This window comes from Chelmon rostratus, chromosome 12 (assembly GCF_017976325.1).
Source record: "Chelmon rostratus isolate fCheRos1 chromosome 12, fCheRos1.pri, whole genome shotgun sequence".
In the NCBI taxonomy this organism is placed as follows: domain Eukaryota; kingdom Metazoa; phylum Chordata; class Actinopteri; order Chaetodontiformes; family Chaetodontidae; genus Chelmon; species Chelmon rostratus.
The window spans coordinates 21,546,535-21,565,662 of record NC_055669.1 but is presented as its reverse complement, the minus strand read 5'-3'; the positions used below and the strand labels follow the sequence as shown (position 1 = coordinate 21,565,662).

Here is a 19,128-nt window from a genome sequence, read left to right as displayed (position 1 = left end):
CCTGAATCCCAGTCTCTCAGGTGACAGTAATGTGCTTAACCCATTCATCTATCATGACCCTCTTCTTATGTGAAATGTGTTGCTGTCTGGTCACCGATTGTTCTGGAGCAACATTATGATAAACACCACCAACAGAACAAATTCTGATTTACCAAACAGCTACGATGTTAAATTCCAAGTTCTAATAAACTGGTTTTCCTGTACGCTCTCAAGCAACAGGAAGTGTTTTTATTTTTATTAAAAACTGAACCGTTTCTTGACTGGAATGGAAATGAATTAAATGTCCCCCTAGAAATCATCAATGTCGTTTGTGGAAAAGACACAAAAGCGCTTTCCATTTTAATATTTTATTGCAATTTATTCCTTTACAGTTAAACTGAAACTAAATAGTATAAAAAACTGACATTAACATACAGACACACAAGGTCAAACAAACTCACCGATGAGGAAAACAAACACATTGAACCTAAAAACAGTCTCTCGTAGCTGAATTTCCGTCCTCGCGTTAAGACATGTCCGTCGAGCTGTCGTCTCTGAGAACATTAACAGTCCATGTTTCTGCCTTCTCCTGAAGACGAGTATGACGCAGTAAAAACACAAACCAAAACCTACAGCTAGTTATTCCTGTTACAGCGATACTGGACAACTGGCCAAAATAAACTGAAAAACGGCTTTAGGGACGATGGACCGACAGAGTGTGTGCACCATGCTCGTGTGTGTGTGTGTTTGTGTTTGCTTCTTGAATCTACAATGTGAGTGTTAAATCAGAGTCCGAGTTCCTACTGGAGGCTGTGTGTACGCTGCATGCGCCGGCGTGGTCCGCGTCTACGAGTCCTCTTCGCCGTTGACGCTGTCGCCGTCATCGTCGCCTTCCACGTGCTCTCCTTCCTCCTCCTCGTCCTCCTCTTCCTCCTCGTCCTCCCTCTCTTGACTCTTCACCTGGAGTTTGAAAAAGCAAGTCGGTGTGAGCGAGAGACGATCTAGCGATGAAACGTGATAAGCTTGAGACACGTGGCGGCAGCAGCGGGTCATAGAGTAATAAACAAATATGCATCCGCCAAGCAGGAGCTTCATGTTAAGCTTTACATCAAATATTTTAAAGAGAGGTTACCTTTAGGATTACTCAAATCTACTGTGTGTTGAAAAGCAGAGCTGCAGGTAATGATTTTGTCCTCAGTAGCTCTGAATATTACACGACTGATAGACGTCTGAGGTGGATGCTGATCTCTATATTTGAGGATTTAAAATTAAATTCTGTAACAATATATAAGCCAATACAATACAGAGCCCATATACTTGTCTTTTTAAACAATTGGCATCAAGACATAAATAAAAACAACTGAACTGGCACAATTCCATATCCATACCGTCCTCTTCACAACTGCGTCTCATGCAGAAAATGATCCACTGATCTGCATATACTGAGGTATTCAGTGTATTTGTGGGGAAAAAAAAAGAAAAAGAAATGCGGGATTTAACTGGGCCTCTGCATCGACCCTGCTTTGCGCAGCCCTGGTCAGAGCACACCTTTGTACGGTCTCACCTCTTCCTCCTCCAGCAGGTCTCCTTCCTCCTCTTCGTCATCGTCGTCCTCGTCCGAGTCGTTCATCTCCTGGCTCTCCCGGTCTCTCTTCATGCCCTCGTCCTTCTTGTTGCTTGGGTGGGGAGGAGATGTCACCTCTCCTGGCTCCGTTTTTATGCTCTTAGCTTCTGCCAAACACGACGGTGCGTTTAGAAATCACATATTTGAAACATGAGTGTGTAGCTGTGAGCTCTTACTGTTCTCTACGTGTTAATTTACAACCCATCTCCTCACACTTGCCTCCTGCTGATAAATAGAAGCAGCAGGGGTCAGACAGCCTACAGGCCCATTAAAACACACTGTGGTCCCCCCTACCTGACTTCTTGCTGTGGTCCTTCTCCATACGCTCCAGGCTCTCCAGCAGGTCGTCCACTTTGCTTTTGATTTGGGTCAACTCCCGCTTGATGGTCTGCAGCTCGTCCACTTTCACTGCAGAGAAGCGGGAAGGGGAGCTAGTATTACAGACATCCGGATGGGCGACTTGAGTCAAGTATGATGGAGACAACATGTTTAGAAATAGTGAAACAGAAATGTTGCCCAAAGAGGCTAAAATGTTTTGTTTTTCTGCGTTTGCTGTGACTAATACCGCTAAATCAAACGAGGACGACAATGACTAATGCTTATTTTAATCATTGGCTGATCTGTAGTTAATTTGATTCATCTTACTTAAAATGTTGGAAAATAGTAAAAAATGCTTATAAAAATCTCCCAGACCGCAAGATCATGTTTTAAATTAGCCACATTCAAACCCCAAAGATATCTAATATACAGAGATATGACAAACGAGTCCAGCAGCAAACACTGGAACCAGAGTTTGGCCATTTTGTTTAATTACTGACAATTATTCAATTATAAAAGTTGTTGCTGGTTAATTGTCAAACTGTTTCAGCTCTAAATCTAAAAATGTATAAGTTGTGTGGAAATCTCAGATCTCTGAGGTTGTGACTCACTATATCTGTGGAAGGACTCATCGTTTTTTGCAGAAACGGAAGAAACCATTGGACTGTCTGGGACTGAAAGGTAATCCTGATTTAAGTGGATCACAACTGTGGACAATGACTGAAGTGGGGACATTTGGCAGGAATCTGATCTAATTATCACCTCTGAGAGATGAAAATATGCATCTATTGTACTGTATTTCATTTTTTGACCGTTTTGACGGCTTCATTACTCAAAACGACTTCCTCACATTCAAAAGACTCCGCAGTGCTCTCAGTTTTTGCTTTGATAAAGCTTCAGATCATCTCGTGGCAGCTGACACACTTACTTGTTCTGGACGAGGAAGTCCTCTGGCTGCTCTTGGAGGAAGAGGAGAAGCTACTCTTGGTTCGCCGGCTGCTTCCTCCGCTCAGGCTGACCCGCGGACGCTTGGACGGGATCACGGCCCGCGACAAGGGGGGAGGTGGAGCGGGAACACGGGACGGGTACGAGTACATTCTGGTGTCGAACACAGAACAATAAAAGAGAAAGATTAACAGATTCTGGACTAGATTTAGTATCTTTACAGCTTTGGTCAATACGAACAGTTTATTCAAGGAGGTGTATTGGAAAATGTCGTAATGTAGTGTTGCCTACTCTTACACAAAGAAAGTACAGAACATTAAAGGTTACTTTCAGCATTAACAAAACATGATCTGCTTGTCTGAGTGACTGCTGTAAAGAAACAAAAGGAGTTTCAGGAAATAGAGAAAATACTGGCTGATGAGTGACAGACAAAAGGTGATTTGTCTGTTTTTTTTCAAACTGGGAGACAAAGGGAAACTTGTTACTCACCTGTCGTAATAATCTCTCTGAAAGTCGTAGTCGAGGTCAAATGAGGAACTGCTGTTCAGGAAGAAGAATGAGAAGAGTCCGTGTGAGGAAATATGGAGCTGATAGGCTTGACATGTGTGAGGGCTGTAACACAGTAGAGAAGTGACTGACCTGTACATGTCTCCAGCTGAGCGCTTGGTGGTTTTTGACCTGTGAGGTTTGGGTTCTCCAGCCAGGTTGATGTCTGAGGGAAAAATGGGTCACAGATCAACGACAGGACTTCAGATCCACTGACTTTAACGTTCAGATTATGAGACGTCACAACTAGTCTGGAGGCAAATCATGATCTAATATGCAACTTAGAGAAGGGCGTTGAAACTCCAGCGCACAAACACTGAGAATGAACTTTACAGTGAAGTAGATGACATCTTGTTATATTTGAAAACATTCCCATGTTCACAGATTCTGATCGCACTGAGTTAAATTGACATTAAATGACATTTCCCAGATGTGTAGTTTTTATTTTGTTTGCACTGTCTCCCAGTGCAGAAGTTCCCAAACTAGGGGGTCAAGTATGTTTTCTTCTCTTGAGATTTGACTCTACTCTTTTCTTTATGAGGTAAAATAGCTCTTTAGCTGAGTGTTAACAACTATTAAACATATGCAACATGTAACCAAGGACTTAATAGTATTTTAATGCATCACAGGCTGAAAAGGTTGGGAGCCGCTGACCTACAGGAACCTGGAAGCTTTGCTAAGGATGTGGCTTATATTTAAAGTACGTCAATGAGAGAACCCAGTGGAAAGGCTGTATTGTAGAAGGACTGTAATCAAAACTGGCTTTCATGTAAAAATCCCTCCCTCATTCCACAAAGTTAAGAAGCTGATTCCTTACCAAGTACTTGTCCGACAATCATCCTCCCGTCCTCCCCGCCGACGGCAGCCCGGGCGTTCCTCTCATTGGCGTACTGAACGAAGGCGTAGCCCTTGTGGACAGAGCAGCCTACAATCTTGCCGTATTTGGAGAAGATGGCCTCGACATCCGCTTTGGTGACCAGCAGGGTGTTGAGGTTGCCGATGAAGACCCGAGAGTTGAGGGAGCGAGGGTCGGTCCTGTTGGTGACGTTGCTGCTGGCCATTAGGCTGGAGGTGGTGGGTGAACGGCTAGCAGGAAGACACACAGACACACAGGTCCCAGATTTAGCAGCAGAAGAGTTAACATTCACCCCTCTGAACTACTCCTGCTGTCGCTGGGTCAAACACTGGAGTCTCCCTGCTGTGGTGACTGCAATCAGGACTACAGCAGACGCCAGCAGGCTTTCCTAGGGAATTAGAACGTTTTAAATCAAAAATAGAGAAATTCTGACGGCAAAAACTGCAGGACGCCATTGACCCTGTTTGTAGGAGGAGTTGTGTCAAACTGGTCCTGAATATGAGGCTTTAAAATTACTGAGGAAATGTCATCAGCCTGAACTTGCATAAAATTTCCGAGCAGCCTGTGTAGCTGCATGGTATTTTTCAATGACCACCGATTCCCCCTCGCAGTCTAAAAATAATAGTGAGTGACAGAAAAAACAAACATTAATTTCACATTTGGCACCACATGCTCACACAAATCAAGCTAATGAAGCATATCATCCAGGTTTGGAGCCTGTAACACACGCAAACACATACTGATCAGTGTGTGTGAGATCATAGGACTGGTACCAAAATGAGCCTTGTGCACTGAATTAAGGTTTTTCGTCCTGTTCAAAAGAAAGGTGCTTTTCTGCATTCACTCTGAACTAAAAGGTAACAGCAGCATACAAACCTTTAAATTTGACAGTCATTTACATCAATATTATTTGCTTTAGGTATTCCAGCACATGAAGTGTGGTGCTGCTGTTCAAGGGACTACTATGGAGCTTTCATACCACAGTGTGATACTGCAGAATGAAACTTATAGTTTAAATGTGTCCCAGCAAGCTGCTGGAGATTATATTGAAAATGCTTTGAAATGTCCCATCAAAGATCACTTAAAAAAGCTCCATATTGGCAACACATAATTCTAGTTAGAATAAGAAAAAATACCTTGTTAGTAATGAGCTGCTGAAGTGATAACATCCCTGCTAAATCCCTCATATTACAACAGCATCGACACAAATAACCACAACCATAGCGTTCCACAGGAGGTTTACATGTCTGAAGGACAAACAAAAGGCATAGTGGTGAACTTCCCACATCCTTCCTATGCAACCAATTCATTTTCAAAACTGTCAAGAGTGCGGTTTTTGTCTCCCAGATCTTCAAACTTTCAAGGATTTAAGACAGTGGCATATCTAAAGCTTACATGTTATCGTAAGGAACAACACATATCGATTCACTGACACGATGAAGCTGCACTGTTCAGCTCAAGGTAATCATCCTTCACCTCCACCTGAGTGACAGAAACAGGACCTAGGGCCTCTTCAAGGTTTTGACCTGATATTACAGGGCTTATAAAAATGATACTTTCAGCAACTTGTGCCACAAATGTGTCCCAAAGCTGTGAGGTCGGACCTACTGTTTAGAGTTTGACGGGTTCAGAGGTTTAGAGGTGGGTGATCCTCTCAAAAGAAATCTCACATTTTAACTCAGTATTCATTCACTGAACTGTAGCTGACTGTTGGTGCGTTCATATAGTATTTGCTTAGGGGTGGGTGATTTTGTTTATGGGGATTAGTCAGGTGATGAAGCAGATGTGTTAATTTCACAGCTGTAGTTACACATGTTAAAAAAAACTATCCTTTAGCTGTAATCTACCATTTAAGCAGAAGACACCTTTTGTGCAATATACTGATATTGTGACTAGTTATCTGGTCTTGGGTCATGCTCTTTATCATTATACTTTATTCCTCACAGGACAAAGGATTTGTGTATGAGTTTGTGACCGTTCCGACTGTGAATATCCAAAAAACAGGACGCTACTATTACTCCAAACGACACAAGGGAGGATGAGGACTCAGTGAAGCCCAAAGTCTTGTGTGAATTTGGAGATGGCAAGTGAGCCCCGATGCAGCAAACATGAAAACAGTAGTGGCATCAACAGTAACCCCCCCTGGCTGACAGGGGGTCGAACATTCATCACTCACTCCATAGCGTCTGTGTGCAGGGCTGTCGTCTGTCTGATGTTTGACACTGTGGGCTGGGATCAGTTTGGGCTGGTGTCTCGACCTTCACCTTCGCCCCTCGCGATTTATACTGAGGTGACAGAAAACACACCTCAGTCAAGCTGAGCAGGGTTATCTTGTACCAAGTCTTACCTGGATGGAGTGTGTACAGGAGTCAGTAATGAGGCAAACACAGTAATACAGCTCTTGGGGAAAAAAAAGAAAAAAGAAAAGAAAGAAAAAATAAAGGTGCGTCTCCAAGAATATCCCATTATAACTAACAACTTTGGAACTGCAACCTGGCCCTAATGCATGTTTAAGTGCAACATCTGTTGCTGTTAAACATAACCTGCGAGATATGAGAGAATATAATTCATATCCAAGTTTTAGAGAAACAAATCTAACCCTGAGACTGTACACGAAAGTGACAAAACCATTATATTCATATCAGTGACTGAGCAGAAAAGTACACTGGGTGGGCCCTAGCCAATTCACATATGCTTCTATTTGAGCAACCCTTATAGTGTGGTTGAAGCCCTTTTAGAGTGTAATGTCAACAGAGGGTCAACCTTGAACCACAAGCCTTCTGAAAAGGATAAGAACAGAACAAAACTAGAAAGATCCATAATGTTCTCTTGGAGCCTTTATGAAGTCATGTGAACTTCTCAAAAGGCATTTTCATGTTTAAACACAACTGAAAGCAAATTAATAAAGGCAGGTCATTTTTAACAAACAACTAGTACCTTGTATGATTAGATAAAATGGATTATCAAAATTCGAGTCTGGGCGTGGGCACCCCCATTTGTTCCATAATCCTTAGACAGGGAGGATAATCAGTTTAGACATATTAAAAACAGGTTAGGAACTGACTTCTAATATACAAATAATTCAAAACTAGATAAAGCTTATGACAATTATTATTATGAACCCAATAAAAGCAATATGAGAGTTGAGTTTTTCCACCTCAAAATAGTGGAAAGCAAAAGATATGTAGACAGACTTTCAGGGAAAATAGAGAGCTCACTACCAGCACTCAATGTGATAAATGCTGGAATGCAGAATTACTATATACATGAACATATATCACTATTTAGTGTCCTGTACATGCAGTCCTACAGTGTGATGTGTTTTGAATTTCTTAGTATTTTCCATTTATTGTAAGCACTTTTATTCATTGGCCTCTGTCTCTAATGGAAAACACTAAATGAGGCTTATGGGTGTAACTGCAGCCTGGGAGTGAATGTGAAGGCGTGGGATGATTTCAATACACATAAACAGCCATAATACTCTTTCAGATTGATAAACGTTTAATTAAGACAATGGGTATTTGTAACGTTATGTAACAAAACTGAGGCCACTGGCAGTCCAAAGCTTCCAAAATCAGAAAAATCACTCTTCATCAGGGGAAGAAAAAACACGGGAAAAATCTACTCCACAAAAAACAAACAGACAGAGCAGTATGAGGCAGAGAGGCCAAGTCTGGGGATTATCAAAAATTACCTAAAACATCCACAACACACCCGCCTGGAACACCGACAGCGCCACCACCAGGCTTTAGTGTGAAACACAGGCCCTGCGCTAGCCTCGGCGGCTCAAAGCCGGCTAGCATGGCTAACGCTAGCCAACCACCAATTGAAAGCATAAAAAAATACACTGCAATCAGACCAGATCCTCCGCTTGCAAAAACCAAAACCTGCAAAATTCCGATACATTTGTAGTCGATAATCTGTTAACAATAATGGATCAGGATGAAGCCGCGACTATAAAACCAAAAGAGCCTATGACGCTGTTAGCTAGCGCTAACTTAGCTGGTGGGCTGGCTGAGAAGCGTGCCAAAAACAAATTAGTCCCGTCAAAGAAGTCTTCACAATAAACGCTACAAAAACAAAGCTATACAAACTTGCAAAAAGGGATGAAACTGTAACTAAGATGCATCCAAAGCGTCGAGTTTCTAAAAACCACACCCAGCGTTCGTGTTTTTGAGGGGGATGAGCGTCTCCAAGTTAGCTAAGCTAGCTACCTGGCTAGCCAGCACATTACGTTCTGTCCACAGGCAAAATAGAAAAAGCATCGTTGAAAAAAATCCAAAAACAAAAGAAAAAGGAAGGAAAAATGAAAAAAAATTCTGGGAACAAAATACTCACCACGACCTTTACGAGTAAAATGTCTTGCTTTCGGCAAAATCTGTCAAATTGTTACTTAGGTCGTCCCTTTTGAGCACAAGCGATTCACCCCCTGAGCAGCGAGCTAGCTTTCTTCTAGCCACCGAGCTAACGTAATGTGATGGCGCAGCACAGGACCGAGGAGCTTGTTTTGTCTTACAGAGCAGCCGCAGGGGGCGGTGTCGGAAACTGAGGTATTCCATAAAGATCACAACAAATCCCGGTGTGGCCTGTTGAATAAAACGTATTCACCTGTTGTCTTTTAAAATCAGTCCGCCCTGCCTCCTAACCAAAGCCTCTAAGTGTTGTTGTTTTTGTCTTAATTTTACTTTTGTGAACAAGCAACATTTTACAATCACGATTCTAGTTATTTTGGCAGGAAAAAAAATAATGATTACAACTGTCGATCTACTGTGTATTGTACCTAGAGTGCAAGCATATAGTTCCGGAATTTCTCTTTATGTATAGAGGACTATAGGACATTCCAAGAATTACTGCTACATGAAACATATTATCATGACACATCCATTTAAAAGAGATTTATGCCAAAACACAAAACATTTCTTTTCACGAGTTTCTTTGTGTTGCACTTGTTCGCTTATTGCACTAAGTGATCAAATCTTTTTTTTTTTTAAATAGCCCACCTGACAAAACATGAAACTCATTGGTAATCAGCCTTTTAATGAGTCACATTCGCAGCTGTGATTCATTCAGGCTGAGTGTTTTTCCCTTTTTTGTGAGGTGTTTTCACTAACTTCCCCACCACCTTTAAATACAGATTTGATGTTAGTTACATGCACAGGCATAAAAACTGTCTGAGCATAAAAGGAAACAGACAGGTCAACAACGAAGACACTATTATCTAAATATAAACGGATATATCGTACTTTTGGAAAGAGAAAACACATCAGCTCACAGGTGCATTACCACGGCTAGCCATGAGGTGGCACTGTTGTTACTGAAAATAAATGAACAAAACATTTTCACAAAATACACATTTAAAGAACACATACTGGACAGTGCTTTCACAAACTGATGGCACTGCCCTACACAAAATCTCCCATAAAGAGTAATTAAAATCAGAATGACAGATTATGCCCCACTTAAATTAATGGATGAAATTAATTACTTCAATTAAATTATTACTGATTCTTGTATGTACTAAGCGCAGGACTGTTGGGACGATGTGTGATTTTGTGATGCAATCACAAGAAAGCTCTAAAGACAGATAAGGGTTTCATAAGAATAAAGTTTCGCAAGACATTTAAAATTCTCTCGAAGCCTCTACACACTGGTGTTTTCATTTATTTTTCCCCGGTTAGACCTCCTCACAGTGCTGCTTCACTCTCCTGTTGAAGTTGTTAAGGTGCAATGAGTTTCATGACCTCACATGTTCATTGCGCCATCTAATTTCAACCTGAGCAGAGGTCTAATAGCCAGAATTAACTGAAAACACCTGTATAAATGTATAAATAAGAAAGAAAGGTGATCCTTGGAGGCTGAAAACTCGCTGAGGACATCTAGTGTACAGGTCTGCAGCACACATTGCAACTTGTCATATAGGGAAAAGCACACATGTAATATAAATGTTGATTTAGTTGCATTAAGTTTCCAAAGAAGCCAATGAAGAGACAAAGTTCCCTACACATATAACGGCGTGTAGAGGTAAACCTGTTCAATATTTCACAATAAAGTAAAATATGGAGATAATTTTTCTATCATAAAGATGTATTTTGTTCTTATTTCCTAGCCTGTTGTGACCCCCTCAGATTTGGCCCGTCGGGAACCACAGTGTTATGACAAAGTCAAAAGGGCTGCAAGTTTATATTAGACAAAGGCTTTATTCAGAGAAAGCTTTATATTAAAAACATTGGACCGAGCTCATGTAAAATGTGGGACTCATTTCAGTCTCCAAATTGGTCTCATTTGCATCATCGGCATGTCATTTCCAGTAACGTGCTTGGAGTTAATTTGATTATCTGATGGGATAGAAAAACCTCAGATCACTTTTATGCTTGATAATGACCTGTTTTCATGGAAGACATTTTGACATGTCACTGTAAACAGGTGTAAATAATAAAATGAACGATGGCTGAATTCCATGTAGCTGCTGCAGTTTCAGGGGCCTGGTATCGTTCATGCTGGCTTGCTCTCGCACCATCTTCACTTCCTGGGACACTTGAACAGAACAGAGCCATTGTTAGTGTTATTAGTAACACCTGCGCCTTCCCTGCAATGACAGGTCAAAACGTCTGCTGTGAAAAAGGCCTGTTAATCTTTCTGAATGACTTTTTTGCACCTGAGGATGAAGAGAAGCAGACAAAGAAAGGATGGCAAGCAAAAGAGACCAACACCAGCTGTTTTCTGTATCGAGTTAGCAGATGAAACCCCTACAATGTTCCAATTTTTCATGGAGAATATGTTCTTTTGTGAATTGTTTTCGCCCATCTGGTTTTGTTTTGAGCACCATCCCAAAGGACTTGTTTACAGCTCTGTGCATCATCTCAGGAATCAGAAATACAACTCAAACTTGCAGTTTTACTGTGTAATCAGATATACAGATAAAAGGTTTCTCTGCTTGTTTGCCTCCTTTGTGTATTTATGTCAATCTTAACAGTGCGAAGAAGGGCCCAGATGTTTGACAGGCTGTCTTACAGTATGTCCAAGTTTTGATGTGTCGGTACAAACGTGGGAGGGACAGAGAGTTCACTTTCTGAAAGTAATGAGGCTAATATTGAGCATTATTTTTTAGCCCAGTATGCATTACACAGAACTGACGATTGCAGAGATGCCAAAGGAGATTCTGCAAGACAAAAACCAGAATATGGTAAAGTCCATACTGAGCATCACAAACACACTGTGTACAAGATTACAGGGTTACCACTATAAATAGAAATAGGCCACCATAAAGTGCTAGAGGACACATCTGAACTCACTGTTAAGTATTAAAGACACAGTCAGTTATCATCCAGGAATATCAGTAAACCATAAGGGAGGAGCAACCACAGCACGTTATATTATATTACGTTGGCTTGATGCATGCGGTAATTTTGCATACACACATGCAACTATGCAACCTCTTTCTTAACACAAGAACGATGGGAAAATGACTGCAATGCAATTAAAAAGGTAGCAGGTAGCAGGTAGCAGGGAGATCACTGCGGAAAAGAGCTTCCATCAGACTGTTGCAATGATAATAGGAGATTAATGGACACTCAGTTTGTATAGAATTATTATTGTGTAATTATTGTTATATATATGCATTATCCAACTACAGCAATGCCCTTTGGGATGTCGCTCAGTGGGCAAAATAACTGTTGAGCACAAGTCCCTATTACTGTAATATCACAGGCGATCAAAGCAGATACAATATCAGAAAAGTTAAAGTAACCACAAGCATTAAAAACCCTTTTCTTGAAAAACACTCGCTGGTGTTTTACTTAATGCTTCCTCATTCGTATGTTTGAGCCTCACTGTGCAGGACGATGACTGCAGAGTCCGACACCGGCTGCTGTCTGAAGAGGGAAAGCCTCTCTGCAGTCATCTTAAATCTGACTTCAGTATGTGAACATACAAGCAGGACTTTGCAACATTGCAACTGCACTGGAGGCCAAGTATGGGCCAGTGTGCAATTTACACAAGTGTGATGTGGAAACCTGACAACACTTTTCAATAAAGTAGAAAACATCTTGAATCCAGCTGTTAAACTGTTGAAATGAGAAATATTTGCATATTCATAGATTCTAGCTTTTCCAATGAGGGAGAAAAAGTTGTCAGTATTTTGAATGTTTTTCTTAAAGAAAGCAAGTGAGTCATAAATCATTAATGCAACATAGTATTTTTCATATGTTTTGAAACATATCTGGATCTTTAATTAATCACAGACTAATGCTTGACAGATCAGACATGATTAACAAAAAACGTCTGTGTTACCAGGTTGTGAAGATTTTCTCTGGCTGAATTATGTTTTTTCAAATGTATTTTTTCACTTTTTTCACTTTCTGACAAGACATCAAATTTGCAGTTATAAAGTTATTAATAAAAGGCAATTAACCATTAAATTTGCAATCATAAATGTTAGAAAGAGTCAAGGGTGCAAAATGCAACACTGAAAGTTAGCAAGTCATCCAAAATTAATGTTAATGATTTGATAAAAAAAAAAAGGTTCAGTAATTTTAATCTGTGGTTGTGAATGTTAATAAATTGTTAATAAACAGTTTATGCGACTTTCCAGATTAGATCTTACATGAGGAACAAACGAGCTGAAAAGACAAAGCTGCAGTGACACAAGAGGAAGATAAACACCAGCCACACCTGGTGACCCAGAAGCTGCGCTTATCAATGATTTATACCTGATCTATACAGCAGTTAGAAATTACTCATTAACTATTGCAAATGGCTGAGAAAAAACAATAAACGTTTTTTCGCTCAATATAGTTACAACCTGTAAATCCTTAATAGAAACTGATTTACTGTGAAGGGAGCACCAAAACTATTGGTGGAATATTATTAGAAAACATGACCGCACAAGTGAAAACCAAAGCAGGTTAAAAACGCATGTGTGTTTAAACTCATAGAAGCAGAGGTTTTCACTGCGTGGATTTAATTATGTGCATCACATCATCTGTTCATTAAGACGCAACAAAGAAAAAAAAAAGAAAAAAAAGCGTGCCTGTGCAGGCGTGTGCGCGCGCAGCACAGACAGCGAGCTCGCGGCGCAGAGAGCGCTGCTGTGACAGTGGGAAGCACAATCCGCGTGCAGCCAGCACGAGGCGAACACCTACCAGCGTGCTGTGAGCGACGGCCGGACGCGACACGGTAAGAGCGGCGCTCCAAATGCTCCCGCACCGGACCTTTCATTTCCTTTAAATGTGAAAATCCTGTAAACTTAAACGTGTAGAAGCAGCTTTGTCATGAAAACATGACCACGAGATTTATGTTGTGTTTTATATGCAAGTTTGTAGAAAAATGCGGATTGTGTGTTTGCAGTGTTCAGTTAAATCACCTAAAAAAATCTGCTAAAATGACTTTTTAACCTTTCTTTTAACAAGGAGAGCAATGAAGCAAATGAACAAGTTCTGAGAAGTATGCATCACTGTTAATGTTAACAGCTGCCTGTAAGCACTCAAAGTGACTCCAGCTGAGACATGAACCATTGTTTGGTGCATGCAGGATGTGCAGTAATGCTTTACAACCACCAACTTGTCAAGAGCGGATGATAAATGAGGAAAATTCTCCCTAGATGGAGAGAAAAAGTTGGACAAAGCTCCGAACTGTTGTTAAGAAATGTTATAATCAGATCTAATTTTACCTCTGTATCACGGATTACACAAGAACTTGTTTTGATTGTGCAACAAGGATTTGAGGAAGGCAATTTATAGATATGCTGCTCTATACTGTAGTAAACTCTTACCCAAATGGTTCCCTGTGATATTTTTTCCTCTCTTATTACTTATGGGACTCTTCCTTTCCACTCCTCTGCAGTCCGCTGATTTATGTAATGTTGCTGGAATGAAAAGTGCTGCGCAGGGGGTGGAAATCTGGCTTTCTCAAAGTCAAACAGATGAGGAGGCTTGTTTTAATCATTAGTCTCATGGTATCACTGGCATGGAGCTTGTGCTGGGGAATCATGGTTTATACTCGCAGGCCTCGGCCGGTGTTCCCATTGCACAGAGGTGTGCGCAGCGAGCGCTGAATCACGCTTGATTTTGTCATTTGCCTTGTTTACTCTTATGTATCTGGCTATTAAAGAGGTAATAAACAAGATTTGTACTGTTCCGTAAATAATTACCTTAATATGCCTTCGGGAGGTTGATCGGGTTGTTGATCAATACCAGTGACTCAGCAATTATTTCACCAGATGCTCAGATTGTTTGTTCAAGTGCTCAGATGGAGCATGGTGCTACGAGCAAGAGACAGCAGCGAGCCAACGTTTGTTTCGCCCTAAACTATTTGTTTGCCCTGGCAGCGTGCGTTCGCCTCGGTTTCACACCGGGTGAAGAAATAACAAAAGCTTTTCAGTTTTAGTGGATTGGATGAATGGGTTTAGTCCATTTGCCACTGCACGTATGTGGCAAAAATAAATAAAAAACAATAAAACAAAGGGTGACATGAGGCCACATTGCTCTAGAAAGCACCATTTCATAAGGGACGCAAACTTTGGTGCAACACTTCAGTCTTGATCTTGGAAACAGTCCTTGAATCAGCTGCGATAAGGTCAAACGCTCCCAAGCAAGCGAGTAAGTGGACTTTTAGTTAAAACTAAAAAATAATCTGAACTCAAGGTTCAATTACAAGCTTTTTCTGGAGCTTTCAACCCCACAGTCTTCATCAGTGAATGGAAATTGCTCAGCCGAACAAAAAAAAGAAGCTGTAAGTGGACCTTGAGTTCAGATTATTTTGCCAAATGAACACTACTGTACTTAGGATCCTGATTTATTGCCTCTTTGCTCAGTGTTTGTGTTGGACCTGTCGTTCGCTAATGGCCCACCACTTGTTTTTATGCACATTAAAGTGTGGCTGAGGTGGAAAAGCTGGCATATCCACAAAAAACGGAGTGATGGAAACACAAACATAACGTCTTCACTTTCTTGTTTTATTTCTATCAGCATGACATGGTTCTGCTCAAAGGAACAATTGGACATTTTTGGAAACTGCTAAGAGTTTGATGAGGAGCTCTGTGCCACTGTCATACATGTCCAGTAAATATGACGCTGCAGAGAATACTACTGGTGGCCTGTAAGAAATCAATAACGAAGAAATGGCTGAAGAGGGAGTCACCCAGTGTAGATGAATGGATTGATACAGTGTACAGCATCTTTGTAATGGAAAGAATTACGTTTAATTTAAGAACACAAAAAGAGGCATTTATTGATAATTGGCTAAAATGGTGTGCTTTTGTCTCTACCATAAGATTGGATTTCATCAGAATACTTATATTCTCTCAACTGGAGGTGATTACCAGTCCACTTCTGTATGTTTTTATTTTCTCCTCGGTAATTCTGTACTCACCTATAGGTCTTCATGTTGACTGTTTGACTGTTTGTCTGTTAATATGTAAAATCAAAAACCAATAAAAAGTAAATGACAAAAAAAAATTTGACGCTGCAGCCAACGGATGGTTAGCTTTAACAAAGACTAGAAAAAGGGAGAAACAGCTAGCCTGGCGCTAAAATTATAAAAATCTGCCTGCAAGCACATTTAAAAGCTTTTAACATCATCATTTGGTTTAATCTGGGCACAAGTTCGCAGTTTGTACGTCCACCAAGCACTTAACACGTAACATCGCTGTAAATACATGAATGAATGAATAGATAGATAGATAGATAGATAGATAGATAGATAGATAGATAGATAGATAGATAGACTTTATTTATCCCAAGTTGGGAAATTGCACACAATGAAATAAGTGAAAAATTGTGAAATAAGACTATAAAGAACAAATAAAACATCAAAATAGCGAGGAGTAAAAAAATATATACATAATAATAAAATAGCAAAATAGCAAACAGTAGTAATGAAAAGTATTGCACAAAAAAGAATATCTACAGCAAAAAGTTACAGCCAGCAGACGGTTAGCTTAGCATAAAGACTGGAAACAAGGGGGGACAGCTAGCCTGACTCAAGCTACTAAAGCTACAAAATCTGCCTACGAGCAAATATATTGATAAATTAGATTTAATGTTGCTAGTTGTGTTTGTAGCGATGGACGGAGCCAGGCTAGCTAACGCTTTCCACCTGTCTCCAGTCTGTATGTAAAGCTATGCTAAGCTAATCAGCGCCTGGCCCTATGTTGCATGCACACATATGAAAGTGGTATCGATCTTCTCTTTTAACGCTTGGCAAGAAGCTAATTATTCAGAAAATGCTTTCACTCAATCATTTAATCAACGAACCCAAAAACTAAAACAACACAACACAAATGGCGGCAGTATGAAACACACCACATGGAGAAGAAACACAAGTTCCAACATGTTGTCATGCTCCTTGGTTTCTCATATCTATTATCCATAAAGGCCTTTTAAACACACTTATGGTGAAACAGCTGCAGTTTAGGCACCAAAACTTCTTGGTTAGCTTTAAGAAAAGATCATGGTTTGACTTACAATAAGACCAGATGCATGTTAAACACATTGCATACCTGACCTGCATGCATTTACGCATCTATGCACCCCAACCGTCCCTGTACAAGGTCTTTTTCACTCTTTGTACTAAGTCATCTGGCTTTGAGCGTCTAATATTGAAAAGCCTGAAACAAATGGTCAGGAGGTCAAATGTAGGAAAAAGTTGGAAGCTTTCCAGAGTTGCTGGATTACGTAATCTTGTTACGCCATCTTTTTTCATTTGCATTAAACCATCTGACGGAAATACCCGTTGAGCCAAACTTTCTTTTGTTGACTTTTTGGAAATGTGATTAAAATTTGAGCAATGTTCGGATGGACACAACTTATTGCAATTCCCACTGGTGGTCAATAGCGGCCATTTAAAGTCATAGCTTACTTACTAATGCTCCTTTAATACCCATGTTATTACGTAGAAGAAGATGACCTAATGTATTTAATTAAGGGCTCAAAGTCAGTGAGAAAGTCTGATCATATGGGATGTATTAGTGTTAGGCAAGAAACAAATTTGCTGTCTCTTACACAAATATTTGTAACCGTGTCTTTGAAAAAACAGCCCGGAGTCTGAATTTGTCACATCCGATCTCATACTAGTATGAACCGCTGTTTTATGACAGCGGTGCCTGTGTTCAGAGCCTGCTGATGAAATGGTTCGTCACTTGTTTTTCTCAGCTGCCCCGTCCCTACATACCTTTCACGGACATTAACTGTGATTGCCCTACAAGCAGAGCTCATTTCGGTTTGGTGCAGAAATATTATTCCTGGCTAGAGGTGCACGCTCTTTTGCAACACCCAAGGGTGACACAGCTGGGTAATACGACCCGCAGCGAGTATCAGAGGTAACTGTTTCAACATTGTTTCTGGTGTGTATTAACTGCAGGCCAATGTCTTTTTAAATCATGTTTACTTGGGAAATTATTTCAAGTCCCAGAACTTTTCTTCTAAGCACAGTCCAGTGAATTAGTGGGATTATAAAAGTTCCAGTTAATACACGGAGGGTACTTTATCTCTACATTATGATTATAAACTCCAGATTCTTGCTTGGGGTTATTCTCGCAATGCTTCAATGGAAAACAAATGTATTAAAGGAACGTGTGTGCGTATCTAGACTCTTTGGTTTACATTTGATTCTGTAGACCTTTCATCTTCTCGGTTGAAAGATTTGTGGATTCAGTGTTCAATGTGGAAGAAATATTCAGATCCTTTAATCAAAGTTTCACTACGACAAATACAAGTTTAAGTCCTGCATTTATTATACAACTATTAACAGCAAAATGTTAGCCTGCAAAGTAAATGGACCCGTTATGTTCAGCAAAAGGTACATTAACCAGAAACTTGTCTTTAGTTCACTTATTCCTGAATTGATTGGTCAGGCTGTTTATTTAGCCAAATATACTGACTTTCATTGTTCAAGTCAAAGCAAAGATGTACAGTAAGTATCATAAAAACAGATTAAATTTTTCCAACTTCCATTTTAAGGCAGTATTAATAGATTTCTGGCCACTTGACATAGTAGCACCTTATAAGCTTTATATGGCAGCAAATATGTTGCACCTGTTTACACATCCAGCAGATACAGACAACCTCAGCGTCCATTCAGGGTCCTGTTTCTGGCTGCCAGATTAATATTTACTCCCCTTTTAGTTCTGGCCTGGTTTCCATCACCTGTTGAGTGAAAGTTCTGGGTCTTTACCTCTATGTTCACCAGCTAGTCGCTAACTGGGTTTGTCTGCTGTTTGGAGAGAGTGAAACCAAAATAATGAAATTATGGGTTGCACAACCAAAACAATGATTCAAAATAGACTAAAAGACTCAATGAAGCTGAGACTAACTGCAAAGTTGGTGAGAATTCTCTATGAGTTTGACATATTGTTGTATAATTCAATTGTAATATAACAAATGTTGATTAGGACAGCTTAGCCTTAACCTTATCCTGCCCAGATGCACGTCAAGACAACCTCTTGATCCTACTTCTCGAAGCTCTGTTGTTTTTTGTTCTTGAAAAGTTTACATTCTGCAGATAAAGACACACGGCTTTCATAAAGAATGACACAATAAATTAGTAATTAAATTATTTTCAGTTCCCATGAGGTCTTCAGCGGGAGGTTGAAGTTGCAGCAGCACAGCAGCAAGAGAGAGCAGAATTTGATTAAATCGTTACAGCAGCAATAAACAATATTGTAGCATGCATATTGGTAAATAAATCCAGCAACAAAGAGGAATAGTCCTGCAAAATGAGAATTTTATGATGTCAAATAAAAAGTGTATGTCTTACAGAGCACGTAGTCGCAGCCAGTAGGAACAAAATGCACTGTTTTTGCATGAGTTTGTGTTGGGACACGTACACTAAAGAGAGGGCCGTAGTGCATGTAGAGGGAGTTGTT

The 19,128-nt window shown here is 40.3% G+C and overlaps 2 protein-coding genes across 7 annotated transcripts in view; one reads left to right on the top strand and one right to left on the bottom strand.

Moving 5' to 3' along the window:
* Window positions 1–337: 337 nt before the first annotated feature.
* LOC121615221 (heterogeneous nuclear ribonucleoprotein C) lies at window positions 338–8,734 on the bottom strand. 5 transcript variants are annotated; one of them, XM_041949478.1, is made up of 9 exons: window positions 8,607–8,733; window positions 6,445–6,553; window positions 4,230–4,498; window positions 3,506–3,578; window positions 3,356–3,406; window positions 2,850–3,019; window positions 1,898–2,011; window positions 1,544–1,710; window positions 338–939 (listed from the first exon to the last, which is right to left on the bottom strand). In XM_041949478.1, exons 2-9 carry the CDS (start codon window positions 6,447–6,449, stop codon window positions 826–828), a joined length of 963 nt encoding a protein of 320 aa, XP_041805412.1. In that variant the 5' UTR covers window positions 6,450–6,553; window positions 8,607–8,733; the 3' UTR covers window positions 338–825. The 5 variants fall into 5 exon arrangements, with proteins under 5 accessions (XP_041805412.1, XP_041805414.1, XP_041805415.1 ...); XM_041949480.1 differs by having other exon boundaries at window positions 1,544–1,707; XM_041949481.1 differs by having other exon boundaries at window positions 3,356–3,403.
* A 4,653-nt stretch (window positions 8,735–13,387) lies between these two features.
* Window positions 13,388–19,128, top strand: part of LOC121615230 (zinc finger protein GLIS1) — a 45,141-nt gene continuing 39,400 nt past the window's right edge. For both annotated transcript variants that reach the window (XM_041949495.1, XM_041949493.1), the window contains exon 1: window positions 13,388–13,442. The gene's annotated coding sequence lies outside the window, so the exon portion shown is untranslated. The remainder of the gene's footprint in view (window positions 13,443–19,128) is intronic.

Excerpts from the sequence above, each read along its gene's own strand:
- LOC121615221 (XM_041949478.1), bottom strand. Across the intron at positions 3,579-4,229 it reads GATTGTCGGACAAGTACTTG|ACATCAACCTGGCTGGAGAA; the intron begins GTAAGGAATCAG and ends TTTTTCCCTCAG. Across the intron at positions 3,020-3,355 it reads CAGAGAGATTATTACGACAG|AATGTACTCGTACCCGTCCC; the intron begins GTGAGTAACAAG and ends GTTCGACACCAG.